The sequence below is a fragment of the Trichoplusia ni genome, chromosome 26 (assembly GCF_003590095.1).
Source record: "Trichoplusia ni isolate ovarian cell line Hi5 chromosome 26, tn1, whole genome shotgun sequence".
Classification (NCBI taxonomy): Eukaryota; Metazoa; Arthropoda; class Insecta; order Lepidoptera; family Noctuidae; genus Trichoplusia; species Trichoplusia ni.
Window position 1 is genome coordinate 2,266,168 of NC_039503.1, and position 13,490 is coordinate 2,279,657.

The 13,490-nt window shown below is 33.7% G+C and overlaps 2 protein-coding genes and 1 non-coding gene across 3 annotated transcripts; 1 reads left to right on the plus strand and 2 right to left on the minus strand.

Moving 5' to 3' along the window:
• The first annotated feature begins 15 nt into the window (after nt 1-15).
• On the plus strand, nt 16-1,174 carry LOC113505481 (U6 snRNA-associated Sm-like protein LSm7). Its single transcript, XM_026888204.1, has 3 exons — nt 16-175; nt 263-446; nt 958-1,174. Exons 1-3 carry the CDS (start codon nt 143-145, stop codon nt 1,095-1,097), a joined length of 357 nt encoding a protein of 118 aa, XP_026744005.1. The 5' UTR covers nt 16-142; the 3' UTR covers nt 1,098-1,174.
• A 61-nt stretch (nt 1,175-1,235) lies between these two features.
• LOC113505480 lies at nt 1,236-9,360 on the minus strand. Its single transcript, XM_026888203.1, has 10 exons — nt 9,044-9,360; nt 8,899-8,971; nt 5,163-5,335; nt 4,506-4,642; nt 4,200-4,325; nt 3,912-4,120; nt 3,709-3,828; nt 3,406-3,563; nt 1,855-2,099; nt 1,236-1,685 (listed from the first exon to the last, which is right to left on the minus strand). Exons 1-10 carry the CDS (start codon nt 9,108-9,110, stop codon nt 1,407-1,409), a joined length of 1,587 nt encoding a protein of 528 aa, XP_026744004.1. The 5' UTR covers nt 9,111-9,360; the 3' UTR covers nt 1,236-1,406.
• A 130-nt stretch (nt 9,361-9,490) lies between these two features.
• Nucleotides 9,491-9,562, minus strand: Trnaq-cug. The gene has a single exon. It is a non-coding gene; the product is annotated as a tRNA-Gln (tRNA).
• Nucleotides 9,563-13,490: the final 3,928 nt, after the last annotated feature.

Here is a 13,490-nt window from a genome sequence, read left to right on the forward strand (position 1 = left end):
ACGAATGACAACAACAGAAATCATAAAAGTACACTAACCTACAAAACCCGTATTGGTATTTCATGAATACTTTCTGTTAGATCGACTATTAAAGCCTGAAGTACAAAATAAATCAACCCAAGTTTAACTGAGTGATAACAAAATGGCTTCAAAAGAAGGAGGTGATAAAGGAAAGGTAAAGGAACATTATTTGCGATTCACTCGTAAGGTCCTGGTAAAACTTGTGTTTATTTTGCATGTATATAATTACCTTTTATTATAGTCATCTCAAGGTGCGGGAGACAATAAAGAGAAGAGGAGGAAAGAATCTATCCTCGACCTAAGCAAATATTTAGAAAAGAGTATTCGAGTGAAGTTTGCTGGCGGTCGGGAAGCGGCGGGAATTCTTAAAGGCTATGATCCTTTGTTAAATCTTGTATTAGACAATACTACCGAGTTTCTCAGAGGTAAGATACCTAATGTGATTCACCTAACTTGATTGAACACTAAAAATAGGCATGGGCTAAGTAAAATAATACTACCTTAACTTTCTAGCAAAGTAATGTAAACAATTGCACCACTATGATTATAAGTTGCTCAGATCAATCTGGTACTTTCTTCAAAAGGCCAGTCCAAAGAAATACCTTGCATTGGTTTATGCATCTGGACTTCAAAAGAGACTGTGACCCCTGAGTTTATTTCAACATTTCTTCTCAAGGTAGTCAGATAGGAAATGTCGACTCCAGCGTTCTCAAAAAATAAGACATGTAAAAGTGATGATATATCCTACTTACAGAATAATTGATTTCATTTCATTTCAATGAATTGAAAAATAACAATTTTATCTTAAATAAATGCAGGGAAACAATAATGAAATAATTATAACAGCTGCATTAGAACAAAGACCTTTCTTTCCATCCTTACTGTTGACAACTTTGTATTGCCAGTGAAAATAATACTGATTGTGTATAATTTCAGATCCAGATGACCCATACAAACTATTAGATGACACAAGAGCACTTGGACTTGTCGTGTGTCGAGGTACCTCTGTTGTACTAATATGTCCCATGGATGGTATGGAGGCCATACCCAACCCTTTCATCACCCAAGATGGATAAACTCTACGCATATTCCTAATTTAAGGTGTAACTGTATATTAAGTAAAATATAAGAAAATTTCAGTATAAAAACATCATTTATTATTTCTACTTAATAAATTATTGCACAAAGTATTTATAGATTTAAAAAGTTATCATTAGAATACTGCTACACAGAGTATAAAATTAATACTTTTAAGTTTAACTGAAACAAGAAAACTCAATTCTTAATAGTCAGTCAATATAGTAAGCTTCAGGTCCCCATCCTCATAATTATTCTACATCATATTGGTAACTGGTGAATTGTAAATAAATTAAAAACTAACAATATCAATCGAAACCAAACTCATTTCTGATCCATGGATAACTTTTTGGGCATTCTGAACATGTGATCATGTACTTGTCATGTTGCAAGACTTTTGAAGACAGTTTGCATGTGTTGGGCTTGGCACAAGCAACTTCAGCTTCTTCCAAATGACGTTCTTTACATTGCCATGGCTGGAACTTCTTTAGTTGTACAACAGGAGTTGGTCTCTTAATCCAGTCTATAAGTTCCTTGTATGTAACAAAGTACACATCTGGAACTTTTGTTAGCTCAGTAATGAATTTCTGAAAATATAAAACAAATGTTTGGACCTTTTTGTAAAAACAAATTTCATTAAATAATGGTTGTCTTATTAACATTTTTGCCTAAGCACATATTCACAAAGTTTCCAAAAACCTTTTTGATACTGAATGTAAAATACAAAGTTGTTGGTCAATAGAACAGTTTAAATACCTTAAAAGCATGCAGATACTCGTTATTCTTGAACCAAGTTGAGTTCAAATGGATTCCAAATGGAGCTCTATTCTTCAAGTAATGCCTCTTGAAGTTGTTGACCAGAATGTTGTACACATCTTCACCAGTGAGGGTTGAGGGACAATACTCGAGGGTGGCGCAGGTGTGATCGCCGTTAGACAGAGGATTGATCACCATCTCCCATAACCCTGCATAACTCCTTGTTGGACAGTATTGATTGTTTCCTGGAGACAAGTGAACAGTTCGGGTACAAAAACAAAAAAAGCAAAGCAAAAAAAAAACTCAAAGGTTGCCTATGCTGTACTTTAAGTGTATTGGTCGATTCTTGGGTCGTTTGGTTATTTTAAACGCCATCAGATAACAAAACCCTTATAACTTGCAGAATTTCGCTTATGATGAGGATCGGCAAAAAAAAATGAGGTTCGCCAAAATTGCGGCGTCATAATCATACTTATAGTTTTTGATCGAAGGAACTCTTTAGGGACATTTTCCTTCCAAGGAAGATGGAAGTTCCTTTATTTGACCTAAGCAATAAGGCTGTAGAGTTCAAAGCAACCAACCAAATGACGGAGGATACTCCATAATATCTCTATTTTGTATAGATTACAGAAAATACATTTATTAAGATGCCCCAAGAGTTGTTACAGTATACTTAAAGAGTGTGACAAGACAAAATTGCGTGATCGCTAGATTCGCGAGTCATGGCGTGACGAAAGCCGACCTTAATTCTTTTCCTACACGCATTTACCGTACCGTATGATATGATATGCTCGTTAATTGCTCCTGTTTAAAGATAAATTAGCAGATTGATAGATTACTTATACATTGTGTTCAGGTATTGTTTGTGTCGGCAGCAACCGCTTTCTATTATGTTCCTACCGTCCCTATTCTTTCCTGTTCCACACCACGCAATAACACCGTTTGCGTTTACAGTTCATCTAAGTTGTGCTTTAAAATCCTATTGCGTGCTTAATTATATTCTCTATGAGAAATTCCTCGTTAGAAATATTTAACAAGAACTTAGTTTAATGTGGGTAGTTCGCTCTACAAATGTTGCAAAATCGCCTAATTTGATTGGAAGGTAGTTCCAGAGCTCTACCATTCCGCATTCCAGGTAATTACGCGTAATATCACAAACAATAGGCACGCAGAACGCAATCTCTCCTCGTCTTCATGCGCGTGCGCCGTTGTCATCGACAATTACAGCTTATAACATCTTACTTAATCGCTCGCACGCTCTACTTACAAAGTGCGTTAGTTGAATCAATAATGTTAAAATGTAGGTATGCATTTTAAGAAGGATCCTTGCTTAGTAAAACGCGAATTTGAAATCAGAGTTGGGTCTGATATTTACGCAATTTCTATTGATAGGTACGCCTATTCGTACGTGTAGTAGATGACATCTAGTTAATTATTAGACTCTATGCACATTCCCCTTTTTCTTCCTGACCGCTTTTTCTCTTTTGTCTAGAAGCGGGCCTAACGAAGGCTATTTTTTTCATCTGGGGCAGAATATATTCCATAACTTACCTATACATTTGTGGGGCATCTTATAGTCAAGAGTATAAGGCCAGAACGGGGGATCAGCTAGGGGTGCAACAACTGTAGCATCATACACAAAACCGAACTCTTGCATCATCAGAAATTGGCGATTCCACCCCACTGATAAAAATGGTACTCGAAGACCTCTGAAAGAATAATAAACTTTATTTTTAGATAAAAATGATAGTATGAAAAAGATTCGCTGTGTAATCTCTGTTGTAATTTAAATATTAGTGCATCGGTAACATCACGTTACGTCATGTACAAGTTCTGACATAATCCTTGTGCTACCTGAAATCTTCCATGTGAACTCTACTAAATCGGTTAATCACGTTCGCTTCACCGACCATTTCATCGAACCAATCTTCAACAGTAGCGTTTTTAGACCACCAATCTTCCGGGCCGCGGCATCTGTAACATGACGATGATTTATGACTTCGCACAAAACATACAAGTTTCAAATGTACCTAATCGTATGGATTAGAATGGCTTACGTTATAGAGTTAACTGCAATCTCATGCCCGTCATTCCATAATTTTTGAACATGTCTGTAATTTGTATAGGGATGTGAAACGAAGAAAGTCCCCTTTATTGGACAACCATTTGGATTCTTACGTTCAGGTGTGAACAAATGCTTGGTGTAAGCGTCCCAATTTTCGTGATTCACAGCGCCATCGAAAGTTAGTGTAATCATTTGTGGAGTCTGCAAAACAAATGACGATTGACAAGAAATTCATTCGAGGAGTCATGTGGAGGAGTGAGTGAATGTGATCTTGTTTTACCTGACTTGGAACAAGTTTTCCAGGTATCTCAGTACCCTGCTTTGAGCAAAAACAGTCTGGCAGTTGGCACATGTTCGGGTCACACGGTGCCGCCGCGTTAGGATCATAGTTGACGTCACACCAGCCCTACACAGCATTGAACAAATCAAGAGAAAACAGCAAATGACACAGCATTAACGATATTATAACAGTGAAAGTATAAATTGGGTGTCGATTAGAAAACGAATGACTGGCGAATGATTTGCAAGTCATAATGAAGTGGGAAATTGAGAAATTAGACTTAATTTTGTTAAGAATGGTCATTACTTCATCGGAGGCGTCCGTGCAGTCGATGGAGCCGTCACAGAAGTACTCAGCTGGTATGCATTTGCCGTTTGAGCAACCTATGTGTGTGTCGTTGGCGCAGTCTGCCATATCCAATAGAGGCTTCGGAATTCTTGTCTCTAGAACAAAAAGTTTGCATAGTATTGGCGTTTTAAAGCGTGTGGTCCTCGAAAACCATCCAAGGTTTAAGAAGAATGCATTAGTACGCTATGGAAGAAGAAATCGGTAACATATATTGTGATAGTTAGTTGCGTGATGTGGTTCAAGTTATAACTGTGATTAAATATTAGCTAACTGCGATAAAACTGCTATTAACCTCTGACTTATAGTGACTTGGAAAGTAAAGCCTACGTATTATGAAAGGAAATTGTCCAATGCCTATTAAACTGGTCCTTGGTAGGCTGATACTGGTTTTAATTAGCATAAAATAATAATAAAATTGCTAGTATTTCGTCCAAAATTATCCAAATCAAAATTAGAAACAATCTATAAACTATCGACCTGCCCCTTTTTTGAAGAATTTTGTTAATAAGGGGTTATCACTTGTTTATTTTTATAAATACATTATAATGCTTTCATTCACTGTGACGAAAAGGGATAAGTATGGAGTACCCACGTCAAGTAAAAAAAAGAACATACCCATAGTTAAATCACAGTTGTGCACATTCTGTTGCATGTCACACAGCTGCCTGTTGACATCGAACATCAAACCGGGCGAGCAATGGAACTCGAACACGTCGCCATCCAAGCAAAGATAGTACTTTGCACACTCGTCAGTAGTCCACATAGTGTCCTCTGATCGGTCTGGGTTCCTGCAGTAATCATAACATGCTTGTAAGTATAGCTTAAGTGTCGAACAGTTCATAAAACTAACGATGTAGTTAGATTGAACTCAGAAGGATGTAGCGAGGTAACAGGTTCTTTACTGCGTAGTACACATACATATAGTGAGTTTATTTATAAAAATAATTTACAATTTATTTGTGACCTCTATTCGAAATATAAAAATAAATATTCGCATCCATAACTCGGCATTATTCAACCAACATTACAAAAAAGAAACATTTTGTCAAGTTGTCAAACGACTTTTAAACCACGCATAATGTTAGCATTTCGGCACGTGTTGTCATACAGATTGAATGCATAGCGAAAGTGGATTTCTCAAGACGCAGTAGGAAACGGTAATGCTGATACAAGCCGGGTAGCCGCAGTCAAGGTTGCGGCGAAAGTCGCCCGGGGTCGACGCCCGCGCTACGAAAATGGCGGAAAATCATCCTTCTGTAATGCACGCAGCACACCTTTTTTATTTGCGTGTTGCTCGACAAAGAATATAGTATTATGTGTATCAGACTACGGAAATAAGAGGAAGTAGTGCGCTTTTTGCGAGGCAGTATTTTTTTTAGGAGCTGACGCTCGTGTTTCCTTTTTTTTTCCGCCAGACATTTATTTTGTTCCGACTTTGCGGATTTCTACTTTTATCCCTTAAACACAAAGGTGTTTGGTTTAACTCGTGACGCTAAGGGTTATGCATATAGGCTAAAGAAAAAGACAAAATGAATAGGTAAAGGTAAAGTTAAGGAACGTAGTAACTAGATTTTATTTTTAATCATTACTTGTTGTTATAGCGGCAACAGAAATACATCTGTAAAAAGCTCCTGGCCTGAGGACGAACATCGGAATTTTTGTAATAGAGTTCCGTTTTACCCTTTAGAATTTGGGTAAAGAACACTAAAAAGCGCGACGACACATATTGCGGGTGATCTCTAATACACTTTTAATAATTAGATTTGTAACCAACACTCATCTATCACTGATCACGCAAATGTTTGTGACAAGCGCCGATTGAACAAATTGCTCTTTATATTTACAATTTTATATCAAACAAATGAGTTTAGTCAGTAATGACAAAAGCATTACTTATTTTAGTATACTTCAGAAAGTTGAACTTCAGCATACAAGAAATTAGTTTTTTTTAGCCTCATGGTCTCTACATAATGACTCAGCGTGGTTTGTGTTATATTATGATTGATTGACGTAAAAGTGAGAGCCAGCAAAAAGCTTTAATATTAATAAATCTCTAATGATTAAATATAATTATGAGCGAAAAGCTATGATATAACAATGAACATAATGTTCACGTAACGTTTGACCAAACACTCAATTTTCGCGTACGTGCTAGAGATTCAATTGCGTCTAATTGAAGTAAGCAAGTAATTGTCAAGAGCAAGAGTATGTACGAATGTTACATAATTTTACACTCTTCCGAGTAAGCGATTTTGCCGTGACAATTTAGAAACTGCCCTAGGTGTTACCTGGCCGTGGCTCTAGTATCAACCAGACTTTCCTGCAATTAGTGCCTGTGTCTAGATATCCTTTTTCACTTCGGAAACTGATTGTGAACGCTTATGGAGAGACAAGGGACAGTAAACAGTTTCACTTCTTTTAATCGTATATTATGTAACTTATCTGTGTTTATATTGACTTTAAAAAGAGAGAAATTATGTTTCTGAGCAGGCATGCTGTTCTCGTGCATATTTTGTTGTTCGTGTTGCCGGCTATTCTTCTCATTAGGTAACAGTTTAAATTGTTTAGCGAATCGTTAGTTTGCTCTACTTCTGAGAAAATAACAATAGTTTAGTTTACGTCTTTGGATGAAAGTATTTCACATCTGTGACGGCGATATATTATATTACTCAAATGGAAATTAGCGAGACATCTAGCCTAGTTCTCCTGGACACATACGGTCCAATGCTCAATAGTGGCCATAGTTAGGTTGCAGGAGTAGGATGTAGACATAGAATAGTAGGACGGTCAAGAATTTTGAATTGATGCAACATTATGCTAACAGACAGCCGAGTATTTTAGGGCGCCACGCCAAATTCAGGGTGCGCGACGATCTACGAAGGCTCGTTCCGAGTAGGTCTTGAGTCAGTTCATATAAATGTTTAGAATGTTTGTTAATCAAAATATTTTGTCATTAGTTAAAAAAAAATCGCGTAACTTATATAAAATAGAGGTTTAGAAATTTCTAGTAGCGCGATAAAAGCAAACTTATCATATAATAAGTACGTATTTGAATGTTTATTCTTATTGCAAATATCCAGTAGGTAAAGATGCCATACGATTGCAGAGTCTCAGATACGATTCCGATCGAATTCAGAGAGTCTAATAAAGACAAATTTGGAGCTTCTATGAGCATCCACTAAGACTTAAGCAGTGATTCTAATATTCTTCGAAGTTGTGACATATGGTCTAAAAGGTCTATTTGTATATTTGTATGTTGATTCCAGTTACATCTGTAGCGCTTTTTCAATTGTTACGATTGTCAAGTTTCGTGGGAATACTCTTGTGTTTTACTTTTTACTTAGATGCGAAGACGACAATAACACATAAGCCATTAGCAAAGTTTTTTAGTCTAGCAAGATAACTTATTTGCTTACTATTGCAGAAACTTGTCTTTGGGTGACTTTTTAAAACAAAGATGTTTGTGTCCTCCCAACTTTGTATTGCAGCCTGAGATCAGAAAAATATCTTTTACTCTGCCCCAGTGTGAATTATTATAATACCTACTAACAAAAGCCAAGAGTTTTGTGATATAGCTAATCTAAGCACCCTCTTTAACAACTTCTACCTAACACTGTTCTTCTTGATACACATCAATGCTTTCATCTTCCGTTCTAAATTAACTCGAAGACAATGTAAATAAGTTACACTTTAATTAATCTTCAAAAAGTCATCTGTCTTTAAAAGATCGTAAGAAATTCACATCTATTGTTGACTGTTTACTAAACATTAGAAAATTAAGATCCAGATGAATAAGACTGTTTATTTTAATTGTTTGACGTTTTGAATGCAATTTTGAACTCTCACGAGAAGTGAAGCATTGTTACAATTTAATTTAGTAGAGGAAAAAAATATTTAAGGGTTCAAAGAAAAGAAAAATCGTTCTCCGATTTATCGAGAAGTGAAAATATCCATCAAATGAATAAGATAGTAGATACATTACGTTACAGAGAATGGAGTGGATGTCTAGACAAGGGTGTGCTAACATTGCCGTTGCTCTTTAAGCGAACCTTTGCCCTTTTAGTAGGAACTAGGAAATGAAATGCCTAGGGTTCATAACATTTATTTATGAGCCTTAATTTTTTCCCATGAAATAAAAGGGCTTTAAGCGTATATAAACATCTTTAAAAAGGTACGATTACATTTAAGTAAGACTTAGGACTTAGACCAACCCTTTTTACTCATTTAAAATTTTATTATATTTTTTAATAAACAGTAAATTTAAAAGTTAACTTTTCAATTAGTATCAACATTTGTGAGAAATTAAATCAGAACTAACCAAGATCACAATAAAATTTAAAAAAAGACATACCTATAAAACCTTCCATTTTCAAGACACTTCACATCCGTTAAACTTCTTTTACTTCTTAATTTTCCATGCACCCCTGAAAAATACCAACTTTATAAAACTAAAGAAAAAAAAATAACTGTCAAAACTTATATGAATTTCACTTTACCAAAAGACAAATATGATATTATTACGATGGTTAATAAAAACCGCGAGAGTTGTTTCTGTCGAGGCATGTTGTAAGCCCGGCTGTGTTTGAGACACTGAGAACAACAAACTATCTACTCATACGATGGACATCAACGCGTTACTTTCTTTTACAATATTCACGACGCTTTACAACTAAAGAAAGGTAATGAAACCTTTTTAAGTAAAAATATATTGAGTTGGGTTTTCCTTTTTTTATTCCGTTAGCGCACAAAAAATCTTGTACCAAGAAACAAAAACGTTTTTGACAAAAAGTTTTCAAACAATGTTACACGTTATTTTTTTTAGATTAGAGTATTTTATTTAAACTTCACAAAACTAGAGTATTCAATAATGTGATAGAATTACTAAATTAACGCTCAAATCATTCCAGAATCAATTTAAAAAAATATTTCATGTATCAAAAGTTAGGTCCCACCGAGATTTGAACTCGGATCGTTGGATTCAGAGTCCAAAGTGCTAACCATTACACCATGGGACCGGTTGGAAGAAAGTCACTAATAACGGAATACACTGAATTTCACCACGTATATTTTCTGAAATAAATAATTATGTTAAAGGTTGGAGTTACTTTTATGATGATGAGACGGCATCTTTTGACGTTTATTAGACTTATTAAACAATTGCATCACATTCAACATTTATTTATCTATTTACTTTTGAACGTATGCCAGTAAATTTCACAGTACCTACTTTTAGCGACATTCTAGATGATTTCACCGCAGTTTCATGCCATCGTATACGTTATACAGATAATCAGCAGGTAAGCCCTATATTTAAATGTCTAAGCTATTTAAAATTCCTTATAGGCCTAAGTGAAAGTTAATACAAGTCAAATCAAGTATTTGTGTGAAAGCCATTTTATGTAATGCCTGTTAAATCTATAAATTAAATAAATATTTCATGCAGATTGTGTTATCTAGGTATATAGAGCTGGACTTTTAAAATGTTCATTATTAAAAATCAAGTAGCCAACTTGTAACTTCTATTTTAAAATAAGTTCGTATGTAGAGAATATCTATAATTATTTTAAAGATGTTTGGTAACCTTTTTAAATTACGCGGCATTATGAGAAATCAATCCTCTTGCTTCTTTGCGTGATTCGTCTATGGCAGTCTATGGTGAAATTATGCTCTAAATTACCTGTGCTAAAAGTATCGATAATTTTAGACTTCCGATAATCTGTTTTATTAATTGTAAAAGTATAAAGGTAATTTAAGCGTTAAAATAAAAACAAGCATTCATTCATTTTCCTTCGTTCAAAATAAGTGTTAACGGTAAACGTCAACATAGAAAAATCGATACCAGTGTTATTGATGTTTTGTCACCTCTAGTGTCTACATTGCAGCCGGCATGGGGTGACAGTACAGTACTTTGAGGGCAAGAAAACAAAATGTATGGAAAGTGGTGCCATCTATGCCACAGGGCAAGTCAACTAAGGCATAATATTCCCTTAAATATTACTAGATGCCGCTACAGTAACTGCTTTCTTCAAAATGTTATTCTTTAATAATTTAATAAATATTATTTAATAAAAGTAAACTAAAAAATATTAAAAAAAAACTGAAATCGCCTTTTCGGTCTTCAATTAATCTTATACGCAATTTTATTTTGCTAATGACATGACAGCACTGATATGTTTTGAAAACTTTTCACTCAACGTTCGTTCTTGTGCCGTGAGTTTACCAAGTTTTATTTTCGACTTATTTGCCTATTATTGACCATCGCGTGTTTTCTGGACCTCGAAACTGCTTCCTACGTATTTACTTGGCTTCTCGTGAACGGATACCGACGAATATATTTATTTCTCTTGACCCTGGCATCGTTTAATGGACTACGACGTGTGTTTACATTACTTGATTTAAAAATTTGGCTGCGTTTTTTACGGATTACGATGGCGAGATTACCGAAATACTCTCGCACTCATTGCTATTTGGATGTGAAGAAGGAGGTAAGATGATTATTGATGATAGAATAAGTGATCTTATTGTAGAACGATCCGATCGAAGTTTGTACTATTATATATCACTATATTTTTAAAACATAAATTTCACCACCTGCAATTAACTCATTCTTTCTAATTTCAGGTACATTACATCATTTTCCTAAGCCAGACTGTTATAAAGAAAGGTTTGAGATCTGGAATCAAGTTTTAGACGATGATATTATAATGAAAGGAGATACATACATCTACAACCAAATAAGACTATAAACATTTTGAGAAATACTACATAGGTAAAGGAACGGTATTAACGAGAAATGCAGTGCCAACCTTTTACACCAGCCTTATCCCATCAGGTAAATAAATATATTTGCATATTATAACATCCAATTTACATGTAAACAAATATGCAATTAACATTTTGGCAGATGTCTATTAAATGTATGAAATAACTGTGAAATCTGCCCCTAAGATGAACCACAGACCAACAAGTGCTGTTTCAATTTTATTTTCTGTCACCTAATCATCGCAAATGAAGTGCATTAACTGTCCTGTTGGTCTAGTGGCTAGTGTCTTTTAGTGCTATGCCAGAGGTTTTTGGTTTGATTCCCAATCAGGAGAAATATTTGTGTGATGAGCATCATCATTTTGTTCTGTGTCTGGGTGTAAATTATTTCTATATTTAGAAAGTATGTTTATCAGCTGTCTAGTATCCATAACACAAGTTCTGCTTAGCTTGGGACGAGACAACATTGTTTGATAGTTGTGAAATGTTATAATTATGTTAAAATACTTCTAAGTAGTCTTTTGTAGAATTGCACAATTATATTAATAGGTTTTAAAGTATGTGCTAAGTCTTTTCTAACAAGATTATTGCTACTTTCTAGATACCACCAGCTCATCTGCAGTTGCAGAAGTATCAGTTGAACCAGTCGCTTCAGTTTCAATGTTGGAGGATAAGGAAAAGGACATGGAGCAAACATTTGTAGAAGGTATGTTGCAACTCATAATGAAAATCAGTTAAATGTTTTGATTATAAGTATTTTTTATCCATATAAATCATACATATATACTTTTTCTTGTGAATACATATATATACATATATATATTTTGAAATTGATTATATATATATTTTGCATAGGAACATAAATAACCACAAACATTAATGATGTATATATATATTTTTTTGTTTCAGAATGCAACATATTACTAGCTGAGTGTGAAGAAACTAGATTTATTGCTGATTTTTGATAAATTATTTGATTCATGTAATGGCCACTCACACCGTGATACAGCAAAAATACTCAAGGGATGTCTTAAAAACAAATCACCACATTTCCCATTCTGGGCAGAAATTAAACCTGTTTTTAAATCAATAGAATTTGAAAAAATTGTAAAAAGTCAAGATGGGTCTCAAACAGTTAAATATGATGATTTATAAAATCTGATGATTTAGATTCTGATTTTGCAGTTGATTCCTTAATTTCAACAATGAGTCAAATTATTTTTAGTAATTTGATTTTGCATTCGGAAGCGAAGAAATATGTACCCTGGATATATAATAAAAAAACTAAATCTAATATATTTAAAAATTGTAATTGTATTGTTGATTTACTTCAACAAGAAATTGATCCTAATGCATTTAATTACATGATTGATTATACAAAAAAATCACATGTGATTCATTTATTAAATTACTTAATGAAATATATTTTATGATTGAGACTTGATCGCCCGAAATAATAAACTTAAAAAAATAATAATTGTGTTTTTTATAAATTGCAGATGTGATTTTTCAATTATTCAATGCGATGAACATAAATTGATTTTAACTAATTATATAATTAATTTGTTCATCAACTTAATTGTAAATAGTTGGTGTACGGGTGTAAATAGAATTTTAACAGGAAAAATTGCTGATTTTGATAATAACGATACTTAAATTACAAGCATACAATTTCTATAAAATTCATAAAAAAAGGAAATAATGTGAATGATATTTAAAACCTTATTGTTAATTAAATGATTTGATTGATTTAAATCATGTGATTTTTGATGGGTGGCCATTTCCAACCATCTACTTTATTTACATCGATAAATAAAATAGAAGGTTCTCAATTATACCCTTAATAATTTAAAAATGGTTTCTATTAATGTGAATTAATTGGTGATTGTAATATACCATAAGTGTATTATGAATGTTAGCCAATGAAATTAAACCATATTACGATTTTATTAGAGAATAATTTTTCTACAGAAAATCATATTACTTAGTAAATTATAATAGTAAAAATGTGTCAAAGTAAAAGTGGTTTAATTTCAATACATTGTAGACGTTAATTAATAAATTGTATAAATTATCCGTATTTATAAATAAAGAAAAATCTTTATATTTTTGTTGTATTCTTTTTTCTCTTTAGTACATTTTATACACGGCAAAAATGCCTGTACTATGCGTAACTACCTA

Coding starts and splice junctions, on each gene's coding strand:
- LOC113505481 (XM_026888204.1), top strand. CDS start 143: ATGGCTTCAAAAGAAGGAGGTGATAAAGGAAAG. Junction 176..262: donor AAGGAGGTGATAAAGGAAAG/GTAAAGGAACAT, acceptor CTTTTATTATAG/TCATCTCAAGGTGCGGGAGA. Junction 447..957: donor TACTACCGAGTTTCTCAGAG/GTAAGATACCTA, acceptor GTATAATTTCAG/ATCCAGATGACCCATACAAA.
- LOC113505480 (XM_026888203.1), bottom strand. CDS start 9,110: ATGCCTCGACAGAAACAACTCTCGCGGTTTTTATTAACCATCGTAATA. Junction 3,564..3,708: donor GTTCACATGGAAGATTTCAG/GTAGCACAAGGA, acceptor TTATTCTTTCAG/AGGTCTTCGAGTACCATTTT. Junction 1,686..1,854: donor AGTATCTGCATGCTTTTAAG/GTATTTAAACTG, acceptor TTATATTTTCAG/AAATTCATTACTGAGCTAAC.